Consider the following 19,164-nt stretch of genomic DNA (forward strand, 5'->3'; position numbering starts at 1 on the left):
GCGGTCCAGGGCCTCAGCTGGGGGCCTCTTTCAGCTCCTGAAGGCCACCTGCATTCAGCCTGCTGCCCTCCCTCTCCCATCTTCAAACCAGCAACAGCAGGTGGAATCCTCCTCATTCTTCAAATCTCTGATTCATCCTTCAGCCATATCACTTCCGCCTTTAGCCAAAGGACGTTCTAGCCAAAGAACTTTTTTGTTTTTTCGTTTCTTTGTTAGAGAGAGAGAAAGCACACAGCAGGGGGAGAGGCAGAGGGAGAAGCAGGCTCACTGCTGAGCAAGGAGCCCAACTCGGGACTCGATCCCAAGACCCCGGGATCATGACCTCACACTCAGGCGTCCTGCCAAAGAATGTTTTAAGGGCTCATCTGATTAAATGCAGCCCACTCAGATAATCCAGGATAAGCTCCCTACTTTAAAGTCTATAATTACAACTGCAAAGTCCCTTTTGCCATGTAACCTCATATATTCACAGGTCCCAGGAATTGGGGTATGGACATCTTTGGGGCACCATTATTCTGCCCACCACACCTCTCCTGGGAGGAAAAAGATCCCAGAACCAGGATTTCAGGTCCAAGACTCCTTGGTCCTGTAAACTCAGGACAGGGATTGCTCACCTGTGTGAGCCTCAGGTTCTTCATCTGTGGAATAGGGACACACTAGTACTTACGTCCAAGGACCATGGTGAAGAGCAACTACATTTATTCATGCAAAAAGCCTGGCACAAAGCGTTGTCACTATTGTGAGAACGAGGGGGCAGGGTCCACAGAGAGAGGGAGGGGGCTGGCCCCAGGGTCTGGGATCCGGTCTTCAATTTGGTAGACTCTGAAATTTCTGGTCACCCAGCGAGTCAAAGTGTTGGAGCCGGGAGTCTCTCCTGGCCTCACCAATTCCCAAATCCTCTGTATACCAGTCGGTGCTGGCCTCTGAGAGGTCCAACTTCCATAGGCTCCATCTCTGCCACCTCTTTCAGTGGCAACCCAGGACAAGTGTCCCTCTGAGTCATGGCCAGCCGGAGGGAAAAGCTTAGATTCACAGATGATGCTTTTTAGGGAATTACCCTCCTAAGTCTTGGGAAAGGAGAAGCTCTGATGTGTTCCAAGTGTGTGCGCAGACCTTGTTACATTTCCCCTTCGCAGCAGCCCAATGAGGTAGGAATGAATGATTCCCATTTCACAGCTGAGGCTAACTGAGGCCCAAAGAGGATGAGGGAGAAGGTGCAAACAAATTAGGGACTTGCAATGTTCTGGGCACAGGGCGTGGTGCTTTACGTACATCACCTTCACAAGACTCTCCCCAAGTCCCAGTTATTTTCCTCATTTCTTGAAGAAGAAAATAGCTCAGAGAAGAGGAGAGATCTGCTCAAAGTTCAACATCTGGAAAAGGGCAAGGCCCAGAAACCCTTCCCTTTCCCATCGGACAAGGGTCCCCTCATCGCCTGTTGAGTGGGTACCCGCTTCTGTTTGCTGCTATCACCAGCCCTGGTGTGACCAGCCTGCCAAGAACAGCCAAGGTGGCCAGGGGAGGGCGGTTCATAACCCCCTCCACAGCAGAGATCTTGGGTTCTGGTGCAACTCAGGCTCCACAGAAAGCTTATCATTTCCCATCACCATGGTAACACGAACATCTCTATTCCTCTAACACATGAACAGAGCTGCTCCCCACACCACCGTCTCCCAAGCCCCCTCAAAGATTATGGATTCGATTCATTATCACCAATGCCTGCACTGGTTTTGTCGTTTTCACTTAATTCCATTTGCTGTGTCACTGAGCCCTGCCCTGGATTAGAGTGGTTATTCACCAGAACATTCGGCTGCTGGTTGCCATGGACACTCACAGCCTGCTGCATCACCTGTTAATTCTCAGCACGGCTGGCTGTGAGCATGGGTACCACTGCCCTTTATCCAGGACCCAAGGGGTATCAAAACTCCCCCAGACAAGGAGGGGGCCTGATGATGTGTGAACAAGAGCAAAATCTCTAATGCCAACCGTGGAAAAATCAAAACCAGCTCGAGATGGCAATTTATCAAATCAGTCAACAAGCGCACTATTTGGTTTTCTGGCACATCTTGGGCAAGCCCTTTAGTCTCTTTGCTTACCATTTTAAGATGTATTTTTATATTGGAAAGTGGTGAATGCGTCACGCAGATCCCTTTCTCCCATGGAAAACAAAAGGAGGGAGCCTCCAAGTGCAGGGAGCCCTGGGTGGGGGGTTTGCAAGAGGCAGGGGGTAAAAGCGGACCCGAGGTGGAGGGGAGCTGCAAGCAGGAACCCAACCAGCACAGAGGGCACAAGGAGGCGGGGGACGCTCAGGGTTTTCCAGGCAAGGGAGGTGAAGAGGCAACCAGGCAGAGAGAGTGGGGCCATCAGCCCATGGCCCATTGCCCCCGATAACTACCTCACGTCCTGTTTGCAGAGCCGAGCAGAGGGGACAGGGGATCAATACAGCTCTCCACATCCACACACTCCCTGCTCTTCAAACACCAATGTATGACGAAACATGCTTCCTCTGAATCCAGGGTCATTCGGTGCACCCGCTTCCCCTGCCCCCCAATGGGACATAGTCGGAGGGCACACCAGGATTCTGACCCCAAGGACTGGGTGGGGGGCACTGTTCTGATCCCGGGGAGCCTGTCTCCTGCCTGCCCTCATACCCAGCTGAAGACCTGCCCCGACCCCACACCAGCCCCTCACTGCCATGAAGGTCAATGCCCCTCCCCCCCATGTGGATGACTGACTGATTGAGTGACAGGGCAGGGCACCGGTGATGTACCTGTGCCCGCCCCCTTTTGTCTTGCTGGCCGCATGGGCGTTTGGGAGGGGCCTTGAGGGCTTTATAAGGCAGGGCAGGAGCACCAAGAAGTGCAGGGACTGGAAAGGCACCAGGAGGGCTACAGCACCGCCCACGTCCCGGCTCTGCAGGTGAGAGCACCCAGGAGGGGAGTGGAGAGGCGGGGAAGAGGGTTGATGGGACGACTCCCTGCATCAAGGTACCAGGCTCACGCCTCGGTGTCTCCAGGGCTGCCACCCTTCTCTTAGCTCAGGGCCAGACTAGGTCTCGGCCTAGAACCCACCCTGGCATTCCCAAACCTTGAGCTGACTTGCCGCTTCAACTCCCTTACTCCATGTTCACCCCAGTCCTGCGAGGTGAGAAGGACAAAGGAAGGGTTGGAACTGGAATCCAAGGCTTCTGGATCCCATCTCGAGCTTTTTCCTAGACCAGCACAGTCTGAAAGAACTTTCCAGGATGATGGGGTCTCTATCTGCACCGTCCAATATGGTAGCCACCAGCCACAGGTGCACTGGGAAGGTAGCTAGCCTGGGGGAGGAGTTTTTAATTTTAATTAATTTAAATGTAAAGAGCCACATGAGGCCGGTAGCTACCACGGAGGACGATACACGTGGCTCGTATGGGCCACCGTAGCTCTCGATCACTGATTTTTCAACCTTGTTTCTTTAGCACCAAGAACCGTTTCTCTTCCAAAGGAAATCTGAGAGAACCCCACTATGAAAAACAGATAAAAGTAGTATTTTATTGGGGCGCCTGGGTGGCTCAGTCGTTAAGCGTCTGCCTTCGGCTCAGGTCATGATCCTAGGGTCCTGGGATCGAGCCCCGCATCAGGCTCCCTGCTCCGCGGGAGGCCTGCTTCTCCCTCTCCCACTCCCCCTGCTTGTGTTCCCTCTCTCGCTGTGTCTCTCACTGTCAAATAAATAAATCTTTAAAAAAAAAAAGGTAGTATTTTATTAATATGAATGTGTTCCTGAAAGGTAAAGCCAATCAGAATAATGAGGCTGAAAGAACACAAGTGCTGAGAATAGAATTTTAGATTTGAATTTTAGATTCCTTTGAGTATCCAGTTCATTTCTGTATTATGGCTTCCCCAAACTCAGGTCACCCTGACACACAGGTGCAAATGGTAACAGCTTAATTTTTAACTGCTTAACTACAATCACAGGATATTCCTCAGTTAAGCAAAAATGGCGGGAGAAGCTTCCCTCCAGGGGCCGTGCAGAAACGGTGGGACCCGACCACACGGTGAATACGCTGGTGGTCTCCACAGAGGTACCGGGCCGTCTGTAACGTGCCCTTTGGTATGACTATTGAAAAGCTCACTTTACCTTCGGCTCAGGTCATGATTCTGGAGACCCGGGATCGAGTCCCGCATCGGGCTCCCTGCTCGGCGGGGAGTCTGCTTCTCCCTCTGACCCTCCCCCTCTCATGCTCTCTGTCTCCCATTCTCTCTCTCAGATAAATAAATAAAACCTTTAAAAAAAAAAAAAAAACTCACTTTAAATTACAAAGAATTAAACATCTACAGAGCAGCTCACGTAGCCTCAAATTCTGCAGAAATTTGGAAACCATCACTCTCGGTTGTAAATTCCTCCTCCGAGAGAAGCCACCGTTATAACTAAGGTAGGTGAGGAGGAAAGGGGGGCAGGCCTGGGAGCCGGGGGAGTTGGCAGGAACCGGAGAAGCAAGCTGAGGAACAGTCCACAACCCCACACAGGGTTGCACCTGCCAGCAGCCAGGGACCCAGAGTCCATCTGGTCCAGGCCCCTGCCTTTGGGTGTCTGGATGGCCCCATCTTTCAGCTCTGCCCCTCTTTCCTTTGCAGACAAGATGCAGCGACTGTGTGTGTACGTGCTGATCTTGGCGCTGGCTCTGGCCACCTCCTCTGAAGCTTCTTGGAGGCCCCGCTCCCAGCTGCAGGAGGCACCCTTGGATCCAGGGGCAAACAGGGGCCTGGAGCCACGCTGGCTGGACCGGCTGGGCGCAGCCTCTCACCAGCGAAGGCAGCTAGGGCTCCAGGGTCCCCCACAGCTGGTGGCAGGTAGGAGCTGTGACAGCTGTCCCTGCTTGTCTCGCCCAGCCAAGGTTGACCCTGGCCTTGGTCTCCAGCGGCTAGATGTCCTTCCCATATCCTCACGTCCTCTCCCCGCTCTGACCCTCAGACCTGTCCAAGAAGCAGGGACCGTGGGTGGAGGAAGAAGAAGCAGCTTACGGATGGATGGACTTCGGCCGCCGCAGTGCGGAGGAAGGGGACCAGCGTCCCTAGAACGGAGCTTCAGAGCCCAGCCATCTCCCAGCCCAGCCCAGCCCCATGAAAAACCACTCAAAATAAATTAGCTTCCAATGGATCACATTGTGTCAAGTGTGGGGCAGGAGAGGGGAGTTAGTGGGGACAGGGTTGAGGCAGTGGGGAGAACTGAGCACTCTCCTGGGGGCAGCGACCATGACTCATTCTTCTGGGTGTCCCCAGAGCCTAACACTGACCCCGAATCTACTAGTGCAGGTGGAAAATGGTGGTGGGGTCGCAAGCAGAGTCAGCTTTCTAAAAGATAAATCAAACGGTGCCACTCCAGGTTTTAACCCTCCAATACTTCCTGTCACACTTAGAATAAGACCTAAACTCCTTGCCAAAGCCCTAAACTAGCCCTGCTGTCCTCACGGCAGGTGCCATGTTCCTTCCTCCTCTCTCCCTTTTCCCTTACACAAATGCACCTGCGCTCGGTCCTGCTCAGAACATTTGTCCTCGCCATTCCCTGTGCCCCGAAGGCTTTTCCCAGGCACAAACATGGCTGGCTCCCCTTTTTCTCCCTGGGGTCCTGGCTGAAACGCCTCTTCCTGAGAGACCCACCTGCTCTTCTCCTCCCGCTTCATACACAGCACCCGGTTCTCTCTAACGGCCGCAGAGTCTCTGACGTTGCTCTCTAGAGCACATTTCACACCCTGTCATTGTCTCGTTAGCTACTTTACTGTCCGCCTCCCCAGTTAGAAGGGCAACTCTGTAAGAGTGGGGACCACACATCCCTCTTCCCTGCTGTATCCCTGGTTCCAAGAACAGGAAGTATCCAATAAATATTCGTCAGATGGCCGGGTGAACGGCCAGCACGGGCACTGTTGATGTTTCGCCCATATTCCCTCCTAGTTCTCTGCCTGTCAGCAGCATCCTTCCACAAGCACGTGCCACTGTTCCCCCGAGGGCCTTCCGAGTGCAAGGCAGGCTTCAGAGGCTGCAGAGTTAGCACCTCCAGAAGCAGCTGTGAGTCAGTGACAGATGAGAGCGGGAGAATCAATACCCCAGCTCCCTCACCCCTTGGGCGGGGTGACTCGGACATGTATTCAGCTCTGTCTCCCAGAATTCCCCCACAGGACTGAGCCCCACTTACCCACAGTAGGTACCTGCTCGAGGACATCCTTTGTTGACTGCCCTCCCTTCCCTGTCTCGCTTCTCAAGATCTGCCCCTGCCTCCCTTCAGGGTTTCCACACTAAAAACTAGGGTCAAGTCTTAGGATGTGCAGAAGCACTGTCCCAAACATGGGGGAAAAGGGATTATTCACCCGAAATACTGCAGGACCTGAATAAGCCGGATAACATGTCACAGCAGGAACCGGGAGAGCACACAGGAGGGGATTTTCAAGGCTGGCAGACCAAGGAGGCGGGCTGGAGACTGGATAGGGAGAGTTTGTTGATATGGGAGAGGGAGACAGTCTCCCATTACTCAGGCTTTCAGCTCCTGGCAAGGACACGCACAGCCAGTCCTAATACCTTGCTGGGAGTGACTCCCTGAAAATCTGTAGCAAGTGAAGTGCCCGAACTGCCCCAGCAGAGGACCGGGGAAGGAGTCAAAAGACGGGTAGGCATGTTAGAATGAATTGTCGAGTCAGATGAGAGCATCCACCACATGATTACAGTCCCTGCAAGGGTCCAGAGAACAGTCCTTTCCCAGAGGACATAAGGAACCTGTTAGTGAGGACAAGTAAGCATTGTTGAGCTCAGCGGAGGTTGTCCTCTGTGGGCCCGGGTTGATGTAGGAGACGCTCCTGGGGCCGCAGGCTACTTAGTGTCAGTGGGGATGAGAGGATTGCAGGACAGAGGGGACCCGGTGGCAGCACTTAACCCTCAGAGGCAAGGTGGACATAATTACCAGGGGGCCTTAACCCACAGGGTTTGCAGCGGTGGCTCAGACCATGGTGCCCCTAAACTTGAGATCTGGGGCACCTGGGTGGCTCAGTTGTTAAGCGTCTGCCTTCAGCTCAGGTCATGATCCCAGGGTCCTGGGTTCGAGCCCCACATCGGGCTCCCGGCTCAGCAGGAAGCCTGCTTCTCCCTCTCCCACTCCCCCTGCTTGTGTTCCCTCTCTCGCTGTCTCTTTGTCAAAATAAATAAATAAAATCTTTAAAAAATAAAAAAAAAACTTGTGTTCTATGGGTGGCCACGAAGGGCACTGTTTGCCTTATACAAGGAGAATGGATCAAGAGCAAATGAGCCCAAGGCTGATGTCAGCTGCCAAAATGGAAAATCATGATCCATTGCCTGGTTTCCAAATCTGTATCAATTCTCAGAAGTTGCCATTTATCAGTGTAATTGTACACTGGGGAAGGAGGCACACCCAGATATTTCAAAAGCCATTGTGTAGGGGCACTTGTGTGGCTCAATCATTAAGCGTCTGCCTTCAGCTCGGGTCATGGTCCCAGGGTCCTGGGATCGAGCCCCACATCGGGCTCCCTGCTCCGCGGGAAGCCTGCTTCTCCCTCTCCCAATCCCCCTACTTGTGTTGCCTCTCTGTGTCTCTCTCTGTCAAATAAATTAAAAAAAAAAAAAAGCCGTTGTGTACAGGGCCTGAGCTGCCACACCAGAGAACCCCAAATGCCATCACGCCTCCACCCACATTCAAGAGAGAGTGCATTTTGGCGCCTCGCCTAGCTGGCTCAGTCAGTACAGCATGGGACTCTTGATCTCAGGGTCGTGAGTTCAAGCCCCACATTGGGCTCCATGCTGGGCATGGAGGCTACATGCATACATACATAAAGTGTAACCATTTAAAAATATCCATTCCCGCATGTGCTGTCCATGGTCCACTAGAAGCATCAGTAGTCTTGGGGCGCCTGGGTGGCTCAGTCGGGTAAGCATCTGATTCAGCTGTCATCGGGTTCTGCGTTCAGCAGGGAGTCTGCTTCTCTCTCTCTCTCTCCCTCTGCCCCTCTCCCTGCTCACACTCTCTCTCTCTAAAATAAATGAATAAATCTTTTTAAAAAATTCTCTGCCAGGGGGCTTTTCCTTACCCACACACGGGGCACAGAGTGTGATGTTAATGCCCAAGGCTTTCAGTGACAAATGTCAGCTGGGCGGTGCATGCCCAGCTTCCTCACCCCTTGAGTGGGATAACTGAGATGGCTCCATCTCAGTGGGTCCCAAATTTTACCATGCACGTGCATTCCCTGGGGTCCTTGTGACCATGCAGATTCTGACTCTATAAGTCTGGGGTGGGACCTGAGAATCTGCATTTCTGACAAGCTCCCAGGAGATGCCAATGACGCTGGTCCACAGACCACACCCATGTAGCAAAGGGCTATACTTCTTCCCAGAGTTCCCCAGTAGGATTAAACCCCAGTGACTAGCATACCCTTTTCCTTCTCAATTCCCCACCCCCCCCCCCAGGAATGCTTCCTGGATCAGCTTCCAAACAAATCACTTGTTTTCAAATGCTGTTGCAGGTCTGACTCCAGGTCTGAGGGCACTCTACCTAAGACAGTGGGTGACTCTCGCCCGTGCCTTACCCCTCGCAGCCAGGGCACCGGGCCAGAATCCCTGGAGCAGAAAAATAGGGAAGGGAGTCTCTCTGAGCACAGACTCGGGAGGCCTGAGAGCTTGGGTTCACATCCCAGTTCCGCAGCTCGCTCTCAGACCCTTGGGAGGGTCACTTAACCTGCCTGGGCCTGTTTCCTCCTCCAACAACTGTTTATCAGATCACCCACCACTCCACAGGGGTTGTTGATGTGACCAGGTCATGTATTTAACAAAAGCCCGTGGCACATGATGCAGTATTGGAGCCCATTGTCTCTCCACAGCTTTGCCCCAGCAGAGCTGCATGCACGCGCGCACACTCCCAGAGAAGGACGCCGGAGCGCGGGCCAGGTAGCGCACAGGTCCTTTATTTCCTGCACTGGCAGGTGTACGGGCCGACAAGCAACAGAAGAACAGAAGAGCGAGTAGCACAACAGGGGGCAGGGCCAGACCAACGGGGGTCCTAAGCCCCAGACTCCAGCTGTTTGGGAGTAAAGAGTGGGAAAGGGCAGAACATCTGGAATGAAGAAACGAGGAGCACTGAGGAGAGGACAGCAGGGAGGGAGTGACTTGGGCGGGGAGCCTGGACACTCAAGGGCCACAGGCAGGGAGGCGGGGAGGAGGCCCCCAGGGGACAAAGGGACGCCTCACCCACACGTAGAGACACTCTTGGTTACCAACAATAGTGAGGGACTGAGAAGGAAGGGCCAAGAATGGAGGAAGAGGGCCAGGTCCCTGAAAGTCAGCAAGGACTCAGGGGCCACCTTGAACTTGGGGGTCAAGGGCATGTTGACAGGAGGGTCATCAGAACACCTTCCCGCACCAGGGCCGGAGCCCCATCCCCAGCCCAGCTCAGAGCCTGGTCAGCCAGCTGACAGGCCTCCCCCCAGGGCTTCCACCAGCCCCTGGGCTAGCACGTGACTCCAGCCCCAGCCGCCACAGATTCTGCACCAGCTGCAGAGCAAGGGCCGGGGTCCCCTAGCTCGGAAAAGTCCTCAAGCCCCAGCCCAGGTTCATCAGGACGGAAGGTGCACTGGTGACAGACAGGAGGGTCCCATTTGGGAGGATAGGAAGGAGGTTTCTGGGGCAGGTGGGACTTGGCCAGGCGGCTGAAGGAGGGGCCTCAGGCTGTCTGTGGGGCCTCTGCAGGCTGCTGGGACACAGCAAAGCCTGGAAGAGAAGGGGAGTGGAGGTGAACTGGGGGCCTGGAGAGTGGGCAGGGGCTGGGGCCTTGTCAGCTATATGAGAAAGACAGCCACGACTGATCGTTGTGCAGGCTGCCCACCGGCCCGCCATAGAGGTCACTGTTCAGTATACAAATTTCCATGGTGACCCTGATGAGGCTGCCCAGCAGTGACCAAAGCGCCATCAGAGTGGGGGCAGGCCACCTACGATGGTGAGGCTAGCAACAGGCTCTAAATTTCACAGCTGACTGAGCGGGCTAGGCAGGCACCAGGACAGGGTCGGAGGGGAGGGATAGGCCAGGAAAGTCATTATGGCATAGCAGTGAACAGAACAGGCTCAGATCCACTCCAGCTGTGTGACCTCCAGCGAGTTACTTTAGCTCTGTTCTCACCTAACAAAGGGGGACAAGAACTCCTACCTACAGGGTGTGACAACTAAAGGAAAAAATGCATCTCTGTGAGCTCCCTGAAGGCAGCCTGCACTCAGTAGGTGTAGCTCCCCAAACCTTGGGGTTTCTAGCTGGGGAGAGGAGACCCTGACCCACCCCCCCACCACCCTGGAGGAGACCCTAGCCCATCTTCAGACTCACCCAGGGGACTGGTCCGACCACCCTTGCTGGCAGAGGCCTTTGTCCCAATGGCCTGGGTGGCCCCAGAACACCCCCGTCTTCCTCCCAGGCCCTGGGAGGGTGGTTGGCCCTGTCCTCCTCCAGTCTCTGGAAGTCCTGGGTCAGCACCCCAGGCTGCTGCTCTGCCGCCCCACCCCCCACATTGTCTTGGCCTGCTGCTGCCCTGGTGCAGGGTTGGGGAGCCTTGGGGCTGGGGGCGGCAGAGACAGGAAGCTGAGGTGGAACGGAGGGCAGCAGTCCCGGTCTTGACCCCCAGCCCAGCCTCCCAGGAGAAAAGGGGGTAGAGCTCTGGAATCTTATGCCAGTTCCACATAAATGAGCCCTGGGGCCACAGATCCCCGGTGCCTATGGAAATGATATGCAAAGTCCATGCAAATCAGCATGCTGGGTGGGGCCTGGCCGGGGTAAGTGAGCACCTGGGGGGCTCACCTACCCTCCCCTTTCATCGGCTTGATGATCTGCAGCTTGTCCGGCTGGCCAGAGGGAGGCCCCTGCGGGAGCACTCACCTTCCTGGAGCATCTTCTGCCTCAGCTGCCACCTGTACCCCGAGTCCTGCCAGTTAGCCAGCTGCCGGAGGACACGCCTCATGCTGAGGTGAGAGGGGCCCAAGCCGCTGGCTGCCCGGGTTGAGGTCACTGCGTTCGTCTGCGTCGCCTCATCCAGCTCCGGCTCTACCTCCTCCCAGGCCTCAGCCTCCTCCGACACCAGCTCCGCCTCTTCTGTCAACCCCTCCTCAGCTGACACCCCCTCTTCTGTGGCCCTCCGCTCCTCCGAAGGCACAAAGTCCTCTGCTGTCATTAACCCCTTCTCAGCCTCGAACCCCCGTTCCTGCTCTCGCGCCTCACCGCAGCACAGCTTGTACCTGGCCAGGGAGACAGGAACGTCCTTCTGTGCCCCTGAAAGCCAAGTTCTTCCGCTCCCCGGGGACACCTCCAGCCACCAGGGCGGAGGAGCTCCCCTGCTCTCTGCCCCAGTCTACCCACAAGACCCGACGGCTACTCCCTACTTCTGTCCCAGCCAGGGGAAAGGGGAGCTGGGTACCAGCCTCCAGGCTTCAGACACCCAGCCCAGGCACCAGGTAAGAAGGAGGGAGAATGGTCACCCACACTGCACAAGCCCCGCCTTCCCCTGGTACACCCCATCCCCCCACCACCACCCTGTGCACAACCCAGAGCCGCAAGGATAATATTCTTCTCCATGATCTAACCTTCACAGCCCAGCCCACAGCTAGTTGCCCCATAGGAACAAATCCATTTTAGTAAGGCTCAGACTGGTCAAGCAGTTTGCCCAAGGACACACAGCCAATTAAAGGGATCAAGTGGGGACTCAAGTCCCAGACATTCCCGGCTCCTGGGCCAGTGCTCATTCTCCTCTCAGTCTCTGGTGAGGTGAAGGGAAGGCTTCAGTCCCCACTGGGAACAGCCTAAGTCAGATGGCCAACTATGGGGCAAGATCAGAAGGAAAAGGGGGCCGCCGCTTCCCAGTACACCTCAGCCCAGCCAGCTCAGAGAGCGGGGCATTCTCCAGGGTGGCAGGGTCATAGACGGTTGTCTGGCTGCTGAAAGTGAGGGCGGTGATGGGGGAGCCCCTGGCCAGCTTACCCCAGGTGTGACATCTCCTCTGCAGCAGTTCCGTGATTCCTTCAACAGAGAAAGGGCCATCACTGTCCCAAGGCAACATTAGCTGAAACTGCAAAGTCCCTGGGGCCCCAGCATGGAAAAAATCCCAGGGAAAAATGAGGGGCCCACACACGTGGACAGAAAAAAGGGTGTGGGGGGAGGGGACGGGGCAGCTAACAAGGGGGCGTCATGAGTGAAGGAAGAAGTCAGAAGCAAACCCCCTCCACGCTCCGGGCAGGTGAGTGTGCGTCAGGCGAGGGCCTGGGGGCCCCAGCAGCACACCTTTCAATAAAAAACACAGGGTCTGAGATAATCCTCCTTATAGACATTCTGAGCTCCTCGGCCAGGGTCTCCTGGAAACCAGGAAGGGCCTCCTGTGGTGGAGAGGTGCATATTAGCAGGGCATCCCCACAGAACTCCAACCCCTACTTCCAGGGACAGAAAGGGACGGGGGATGGAAATCAGCCAGCAGGGCTGAGGCATGAGCACACAGAGGGCAGGAGGCGGGCGGCTGGGGGTCCTCACCACGGGTACAATGTATGTGTAGTGGGTGACAGGGCCAGTGGACACCGGGGCTCGCTGGCGGAGGGTCTTCGCCTCCTCCTGGGCCTCAGTCAGCATGTCCCCACACTCCGTGTACCTCTCCCGCAGGTCCTGCAGCTGGGAAGCCACCTGCAGGTTCTGTTGGGACCCAGGCGCACCCGCCCAGCACACCCCGCCCACCCTCTCCCCAGCGTGCCAGGAAGCCTGGGCTAAGAGGCAAGCGGCCCAGTCTCTAGACCCACATAATGACATGCAGGGTGCCCCCGGCAGGTCCCTGGACTCTACTCCACTCAGACCCCAACTGAACCTGCCAGGCCCCTCGCCCAACACCCAGGGTGTGCAAAGGGACAGACCCAGAGCCTGCTCAAGGAGCTCGTCCTCCCAGGAGAGTCAGCCAGCTGACCAAGGGCCTTGAGTTCCCAGCTCTGGGCCAGGGGGAGCTTCACCTCATCCTGCAGCCGCATCTGGATTTCCTTCTCCGAAGCCAGCTGCCGTTGCAACTTCTCCGTCTGGGCTCCATACTGGAAGGACCGAGACTGGTCAGCCAGACCCGAGACCAGTCAGCCTCACCCAAGGCCTCCCTACCACCTCCAGCAAGTCTTCCCGGGCACATGGCTGAGCCTTTGGCAACCCCTGAAGCAAGAAGTCACATGGAGGGCGCCTGGGTGGCTCAGTTGGTTAAGTAACTGCCTTCGGCTCAGGTCATGATCCTGGAGTCCCGGAATCGAGTCCCGCATCGGGCTCCCTGCTCAGCGGGGAGTCTGCTTCTCCCTCTCCCACTCCCCCCTCTCATGTGCTCTCTCTCTCTCTCTCTCAAATAAATAAATAAAATCTTAAAAAAAAAAAAAAGTCACATGGAATGAGGCCCCATCAGGTGGGAGAGTCATGCATCCTAGAACACCCCGTGACCCTCTCTGGGCCTGCGTCCCCTCCCTGGGACAACGAGGGGGCAGAACGAGATGCTCTCCGACATCTCCTCCGACTCTGACTGCTGCACAGCGGGGCCTGGGGCCTGGCTGAGCCGAGGGCTCCGCGAGGCAAGGGCAGGGAGGAGGGGGCGTGGGTGCCCCGGGGGCCGTGACAGGAGCAGGGAGCCCTGCACACACCCGGACGCACCGTCTGGCAGCGCTGCTGCAGCGTCAGGACCTGGGTCCGCAGCTGGGCCACCTCCCTCCGCTGCTGGTTGTGGGTCTCCATCCTGAGCGCCAGCACGTCCGACAGCTCGGCCATCTGCTGGCTGGCCTCAGCTGGGGGGACGCGGGGACAGAAGGTCAGCGCTGGCTCGCCCGGCCTCTGGGGACCAGTCTGGCCCTCCCGAGGCCTCTGTCCACCCCACCCTTCAGCTGGGGCGGGGGACTCTGGGTTCGCAGGACTTCATATTCCTCCCTGGCTCTTCATCCCAATAAATGTCTGTTGACTGACATGGAGCAAGGCCCTGGGTGAGCGGCCGTCGAGACCTGGTCCCAGCGCACACAGAGCTCAAGTCTAGTGGGGACGCTGATGGGCAAGGAAATCCCACCAGGGCCTACTCTGGGCTAGGATGCAACACATGTAAAGGGTGCGCCGGCGGTCACAGTGGCACCCGGTCCTGCCTTACACGGTCTGCGAAGCTAAGGCCTCTGCAGGGTAAGTGGGACTCAGCCAGGCCAAGAAGGGCAAACAAGCCTCCCAGACAGGATGTGGAGGGGCCAATCACAAGACCCTGGGAGGGAGGGCTCGGGATCTGGGCAGGGCCCAGATCACAGGGGCTGGGGGAGGGGGCTGAGGTTACCCTTTGGCCAGTGGGAAGCTTGGGGTTTTAGGCAGAGGATGACATGGGTCAGATTTGGTTTTAGAAAACTGAGTTTGGGCTGTGTGCAGAAAGACCTGGAAAGACAGCAGTACAGGAGGGGAGACCAGTTAAGACCCGGCCTGGTCTAGAGTCAGGGGGGTGAGGAGGAGCAAAGAGACTTAGCCTTCCTTAGGAGGTGGAAGCAACCGAACGTGGGGCCCAGCTCCTATGCCAGGGGCCTGGCCATTCGGGGAGTTGGGGAACCCAGAGGGAAGGAAGGTCAGGCCTGCAGGGAGGCAAGCAGCATGAGTTCAGCCGCTCCCATCTTGCACCTGCATCTCAAAGCTAGACTTGAGCTTCTCAGGGACAAACCCTGTGCCTCCCTCATCTTCCTCAACACACGGTACCCGCTACTGCCCCAGACCCAGTGCCTCGCCTGGTGTCTGGCCGCTCACGGCTCCTTCTCTTCCTTGCTTCCAGGCCCCTCCTTCCCAAGCCCCAAATGACAAAATGAAACAGGCTTAGAGGGGCCCCACAGCTTCTGCACAGCTCTTTCCAGTGTGTGCAAAGCACGTTCTCAGCTGTGCCTCTGGAGAGGTCTGCAGGGCTGACATTATTCCTCCCCATTCTAAAGATGAAGTTTCAGAGACCTCAAGGAACTTGTCCAAGTTCCCACAGCCGGGAAGTGCCAGGGTGGGCCTCGAACTCAGGTCTCCAAACTGTGAGTTCTGAGTTCTTCCCTCGGCTCCTTGGGACAGCCCTCTACCCCCAAGTTACAGCTTCACGTACAAAACTGCTCCACACAATCCAGGATGAGCATCTGCTCCTCCTCCTCAAGGGCGTCGAGATGAGAGGCCTGGAGGGAGGGAGGGAGAGAGGAAGGAGCAGGAGTGTCAACAGCCCCCGCCTGCAGCTGCGTGCTCCTGCCACAGCCTCACCTCCTCTCTCAGCTGCTCGTTCTCCTCCTCCAGCCGCCTCAGCTGCTCCTGCAGGGTTTCCAGCTTCGGGCAGTAGTGCGGCGACTCGGACTCCTGCACGGAAGTCCTAGCGGTGGGAGCGATGGGGGTCAGGGCCCAGCACGGGGGCGGGAGGGGGGGAACCCAGGTCCCAGCCCACCCAGCGTTAGCCCACCCGGGCTCAGTGTGGTGGTCTCACGTAGCCCCAGCAACCCTGCTGGCAGGTACACCGTGTGTGTCCCTGTTTGCAAATGGGGAAACTGAGGCACAGAGAAGGAGCTGCCCCGGTGAAAAGGCAGGACACTCACGGCTCAGAGGCTCCATAGGGATGATCATGCTGCTGCTCTTCCTCTTCTTCCTCTCCCTCTTCCTCTTCTTCATCCTCCTCCTCCTCTTCCTCCTCATCAGAGTCTGAGTAGAGCTGGAGGAGATCATCTCGCAAGCTCACCTGGCGTCTGAGGTGTAAAATCTGCCAGTGGGGGAGAGGATCCCTGTTGGAAGGCAGGCGGGGGGGATGGGGGCAGGCACAGGTCCTGGCACGAAGGGGATGTAGGAAGGTCTGAGATGGCGCACGCCCTACCCCTCCTCCTTGCCCAGTTACCTCCTCCCTGGCTGAGCCCAGCATGGCTTCCAGCTTGCTGTTCTCCTCCATCAGAACACTGTTCCGTTTCGCCAGGGACTGGCCAATGCGAGCCACCGTATTTAGGTCCCGCTCTCTCTGCAGAGGGGATCCCCATCCATGGGGAATACTTTCCTGTTTTCTGGGATCTCCCAGACAGCTGGGAGAAGCTAGGGAGTACACAGTGGTCAAAGGGAAGCAAGGCCACTAAGGGAAACCCTTCCACACCCTAGTTTTCCAGGGTACTAGATAAGAGTCTGCCATCAACCCACTGTGGGGGCCTCAGTTTCCCCTTATAGAAAAGAGCAGGTCAGACCAGATGGCTCTAACAGTAATTCCAGCCTAGACATCATAAGAGGGACCCCCAGCTTGGCTCCGAGAAAAATAGTCAAGTAGGGAACGGACAGGACTCCTACCCCTCCCAGGCAGAATTAAAACGGAGGCCTGGCTAAGGCTCAGGATGGCCCTAGGGAAGGCAGTACACACCTCCTCTAGCAGATTTAACATCAGTCTGACATCTTCTTGGGTGATCTTGACTGGTGGGGTTCGGTCAGGACACAGCGCTGCAAAAACAAGTGATGCACCTGGGTCAGGAAAAGGGGGGCATATCCTACCCCACATCCCACTGTTTCCTGCCCTATCCCCAGTTCTCCTCCAGCAACAGGAGTCAGGGACAAGGGAGGAGAAGACTGAGCTCCATTCCTGCCCCCAATATCGTCTCCACACACACCCCCTGGTCCCAGCACTCCCTTCCCTGCTCCCAGGACCAACTGGACTCTTTTGTTCTGGAGGGGCCTGGGCGAGGTGAAGGATCCCAGTCCTCCAAGCTCAGGTGGAACTGAGTTCTCCAACGCCTGGGTCCCTGGCACCTAGGAGAATGCAGGCGGCTAGTGGAAGCAGCCACAGACTGGCTCATCACCCCTTACCCAGAGGGCAGCCTTGGCCGCCTCACTGGAGCCTCGTGGGTCATAAAACAGACACAGTCACCCACCCTGCACCTGTTGCGTGTGGAGAGCAGGAAGAGACTTTTCCAGCACTGCAGGAGGGGGGCCGTGAGCCTCTAAACCCAAATCCAGAGATCTCCTGCCACCCAGGAGAAGCTACGAGGGGACGAAATCGGAGCCCCCCGCCCATCCCTAGGCTGGGGAAAACACGGCTTTGACCCCCCGCAGCCAAACGGTTGACAAAACCTCCCCCTCCGCCCACCCACCTCCCCAGCGCCGCGCGGCGGGCCAGCGCAGGCTCAGAGCGCACGGGGCAGCGCCCTCCCGCAGCCCCCCGCCCCTCTCCTGGCACTGCGGTAGCCTGGGGAGGGGTGCCCTGAGAGTGCGCAGAGCTGCGGAGCAACGGGCGCGCAGAGCCCCTGGACCTGCCCCCCGACCACGATCAGGAGACCACAGAAGGGAAGAGGAGATGGGCAAGAGGCGACTCGACAGGGACCGCAGACAGTGACATCGCCAAGTCGATAGAGCGATAAGACTGAATGCCAGAGGGGGCGGGGCGCTCGGAGCCGACGGGGCCCCCTTCTCCACGGAAATGCCTACGTCCCACCGGCTCTGGGGTTCCGGGGACCCGGGTTACCTTCCTCCAGCTCCCGAATAAAGGCGGCACGCTCGGGGCCCGACACCCCAGGCCGACGGCCGATGTAGGCGGCCGGCGTCTTCCAGATGCCCGCCGCCTTTCCAGTCCCCAGGCCAGTGGCCGGGGGACCAAAGGGCCCCTGGAATATGAAGCGGGTCCATGGGGCGTCCGAGGTGCCGGGCACGGACTGGGCATGCCGCTGGGCGGCTGAGAATGCGGACGCGCGTGGGGCTCCTGCCGCCGATCCAGCCTTGGAGGTCGGGCGAGCTCCGGCTGGGCGTCCCGAGACGGAAGGGGATCTGGATCCTGCTCCCTGTCCGGCCGCGGGTGCCCGCGCAGGGGCGGCTGCAAACTGCGCAGAGGGCTCTGGAGCGGGATTGGCTGCGAGTGGGGGTGCGACGGTGATTCCCGCCGGATCCCGGGGTCTGAACCGGTGCCTCGCGTAGCCGGGCCCCGACTCTTTAGGACGCATCTTGAGTCCGCAGTCGGCTGCCGCAGCCGGGCCTTTATAACCAGCGCCCGGAGTGGGCGCCCGCCGGGCCATACCACGCGCGGGAGTGGGCGGCCGGGAGCAACCAGTGAGGCCCCGGACTGGGGGTCGCGCGCGAGGGGAGCTCTTGGTGGCGAAGCAGAGCGCAAAAATCAGAATAAGGGGAAGAGTCGAATGGCGGTTCCAGCCGGTTCCGTGGGCTCGGGTTCCGAGTGCAGGGCTTCTCCTCCCCTCTCCACCTCCCGAGAATGGTTCTGCCCCAAGTCGCCACTTCCCTGGAATTCGAGTACAGAGACTTCGAGGTCCCTAGCTGGGGACACCCCCTCCCTCCGCTCCGGCCAGGGTTGCCGGCTGCCCACCCTGGGTATGACCTGGGAGTTAGGGCAGTTTTGTGCTTTCTCCGGTAGCTGGGACATGAATCCAAACTCCAGTATGGTCTCAACGCGCTGCCCAGTCTGGCGCGTCACACTGGTCCCTGCGCTCACACCCCTGTGCTCCAGCCGCTCGACAGCCGTCTTCCTTATTTCTTACTTCGTCTTCTTACCTTTGCTTGTGCTTTACCTCCAGCCCTCATTGGCTTTGCCCACCTCCTCCCGCCCTGGCAGACACCTGTTCTTCCTGGAGACTGCTCTTAGAGGTCTCCCGGGTGAAGACCCCTCGGACCTCGTCCCGCATGGCCCCTGAGCGTGTCCCGCAGAGTGCGCAATGGGAGGCGGTACCTACAATGAGTTGGATGGGGCGGCAGAGAAGTCGGTCGGTGGCCATTTCTGTCCCTTTAGACTGGAAGAACCTGCCGGCCAGAAAGAGATGGTTGTGGCACTAATTCTTTTAAAGCCTTAGAATCATTCTTGGTGCGCAAATTTTCTTCCCTTCAATAACCCATCAATCACCTGTCCTGCTTGATTTACCTCCTAAATATTTCTCAAATGACCAGTCTCCTCGTCAGTCCCTCTGCTGTTGAGGCCTCATCCTCTCTTCTAGATTTTTGTGATAACCTCCCTGCCCCCTCCACATGAATCCATTTCTAAGGAATTCCAGGAGCCCCTTCCCCACAGCCATCACGCTAAGCCTGAGCCCAGGACAAGGGGCTACTGCCCAAGGGCTACACCTGGGACAGAGGTTTCTAGTGCTGACAACGTGCCTTGCGGGCCAGATGTCCGTGACACAGCATGGAACAAGAGACAAAACCCAGGAACGAGGATCA

The 19,164-nt window shown here is 57.4% G+C and overlaps 2 protein-coding genes across 4 annotated transcripts; one reads left to right on the forward strand and one right to left on the reverse strand.

Annotated features, from left to right (window-relative positions):
- The first annotated feature begins 4,613 nt into the window (after positions 1 to 4,613).
- On the forward strand, positions 4,614 to 5,135 carry GAST (gastrin). Its single transcript, XM_032396423.1, has 2 exons — positions 4,614 to 4,829; positions 4,951 to 5,135. Exons 1-2 carry the CDS (start codon positions 4,619 to 4,621, stop codon positions 5,052 to 5,054), a joined length of 315 nt encoding a protein of 104 aa, XP_032252314.1. The 5' UTR covers positions 4,614 to 4,618; the 3' UTR covers positions 5,055 to 5,135.
- Positions 5,136 to 9,073: 3,938 nt separating this feature from the next.
- Positions 9,074 to 17,945, reverse strand: HAP1 (huntingtin associated protein 1). 3 transcript variants are annotated; one of them, XM_032396502.1, is made up of 13 exons: positions 17,471 to 17,945; positions 16,376 to 16,452; positions 15,872 to 15,988; positions 15,579 to 15,739; positions 15,253 to 15,358; positions 15,104 to 15,170; positions 13,660 to 13,790; positions 12,990 to 13,064; positions 12,526 to 12,672; positions 12,283 to 12,374; positions 11,983 to 12,021; positions 10,888 to 11,243; positions 9,074 to 9,737 (listed from the first exon to the last, which is right to left on the reverse strand). In XM_032396502.1, exons 1-13 carry the CDS (start codon positions 17,940 to 17,942, stop codon positions 9,691 to 9,693), a joined length of 1,887 nt encoding a protein of 628 aa, XP_032252393.1. In that variant the 5' UTR covers positions 17,943 to 17,945; the 3' UTR covers positions 9,074 to 9,690. The 3 variants fall into 3 exon arrangements, with proteins under 3 accessions (XP_032252393.1, XP_032252392.1, XP_032252391.1); XM_032396501.1 differs by having other exon boundaries at positions 9,074 to 11,243; positions 12,526 to 12,660; XM_032396500.1 differs by having other exon boundaries at positions 9,074 to 11,243.
- Positions 17,946 to 19,164: the final 1,219 nt, after the last annotated feature.

Source organism: Phoca vitulina, unplaced genomic scaffold, assembly GCF_004348235.1.
Source record: "Phoca vitulina isolate PV1807 unplaced genomic scaffold, GSC_HSeal_1.0 scaffold92, whole genome shotgun sequence".
In the NCBI taxonomy this organism is placed as follows: Eukaryota; Metazoa; Chordata; class Mammalia; order Carnivora; family Phocidae; genus Phoca; species Phoca vitulina.

What these genes read in the sequence shown, in the direction of transcription:
- GAST (XM_032396423.1), top strand. Translation starts at nt 4,619, where the DNA reads ATGCAGCGACTGTGTGTGTACGTGCTGATCTTGGCGCTGGCTCTGGCC. An exon ending in TCCCCCACAGCTGGTGGCAG is followed by an intron (nt 4,830 to 4,950) that starts GTAGGAGCTGTG and finishes TCTGACCCTCAG; the next exon opens with ACCTGTCCAAGAAGCAGGGA.
- HAP1 (XM_032396500.1), bottom strand. Translation starts at nt 17,942, where the DNA reads ATGCGTCCTAAAGAGTCGGGGCCCGGCTACGCGAGGCACCGGTTCAGA. An exon ending in TGGGCTCAGCCAGGGAGGAG is followed by an intron (nt 15,740 to 15,871) that starts GTAACTGGGCAA and finishes CCCCACTGGCAG; the next exon opens with ATTTTACACCTCAGACGCCA. An exon ending in CCCTATGGAGCCTCTGAGCC is followed by an intron (nt 15,359 to 15,578) that starts GTGAGTGTCCTG and finishes TCCCACCGCTAG; the next exon opens with GACTTCCGTGCAGGAGTCCG.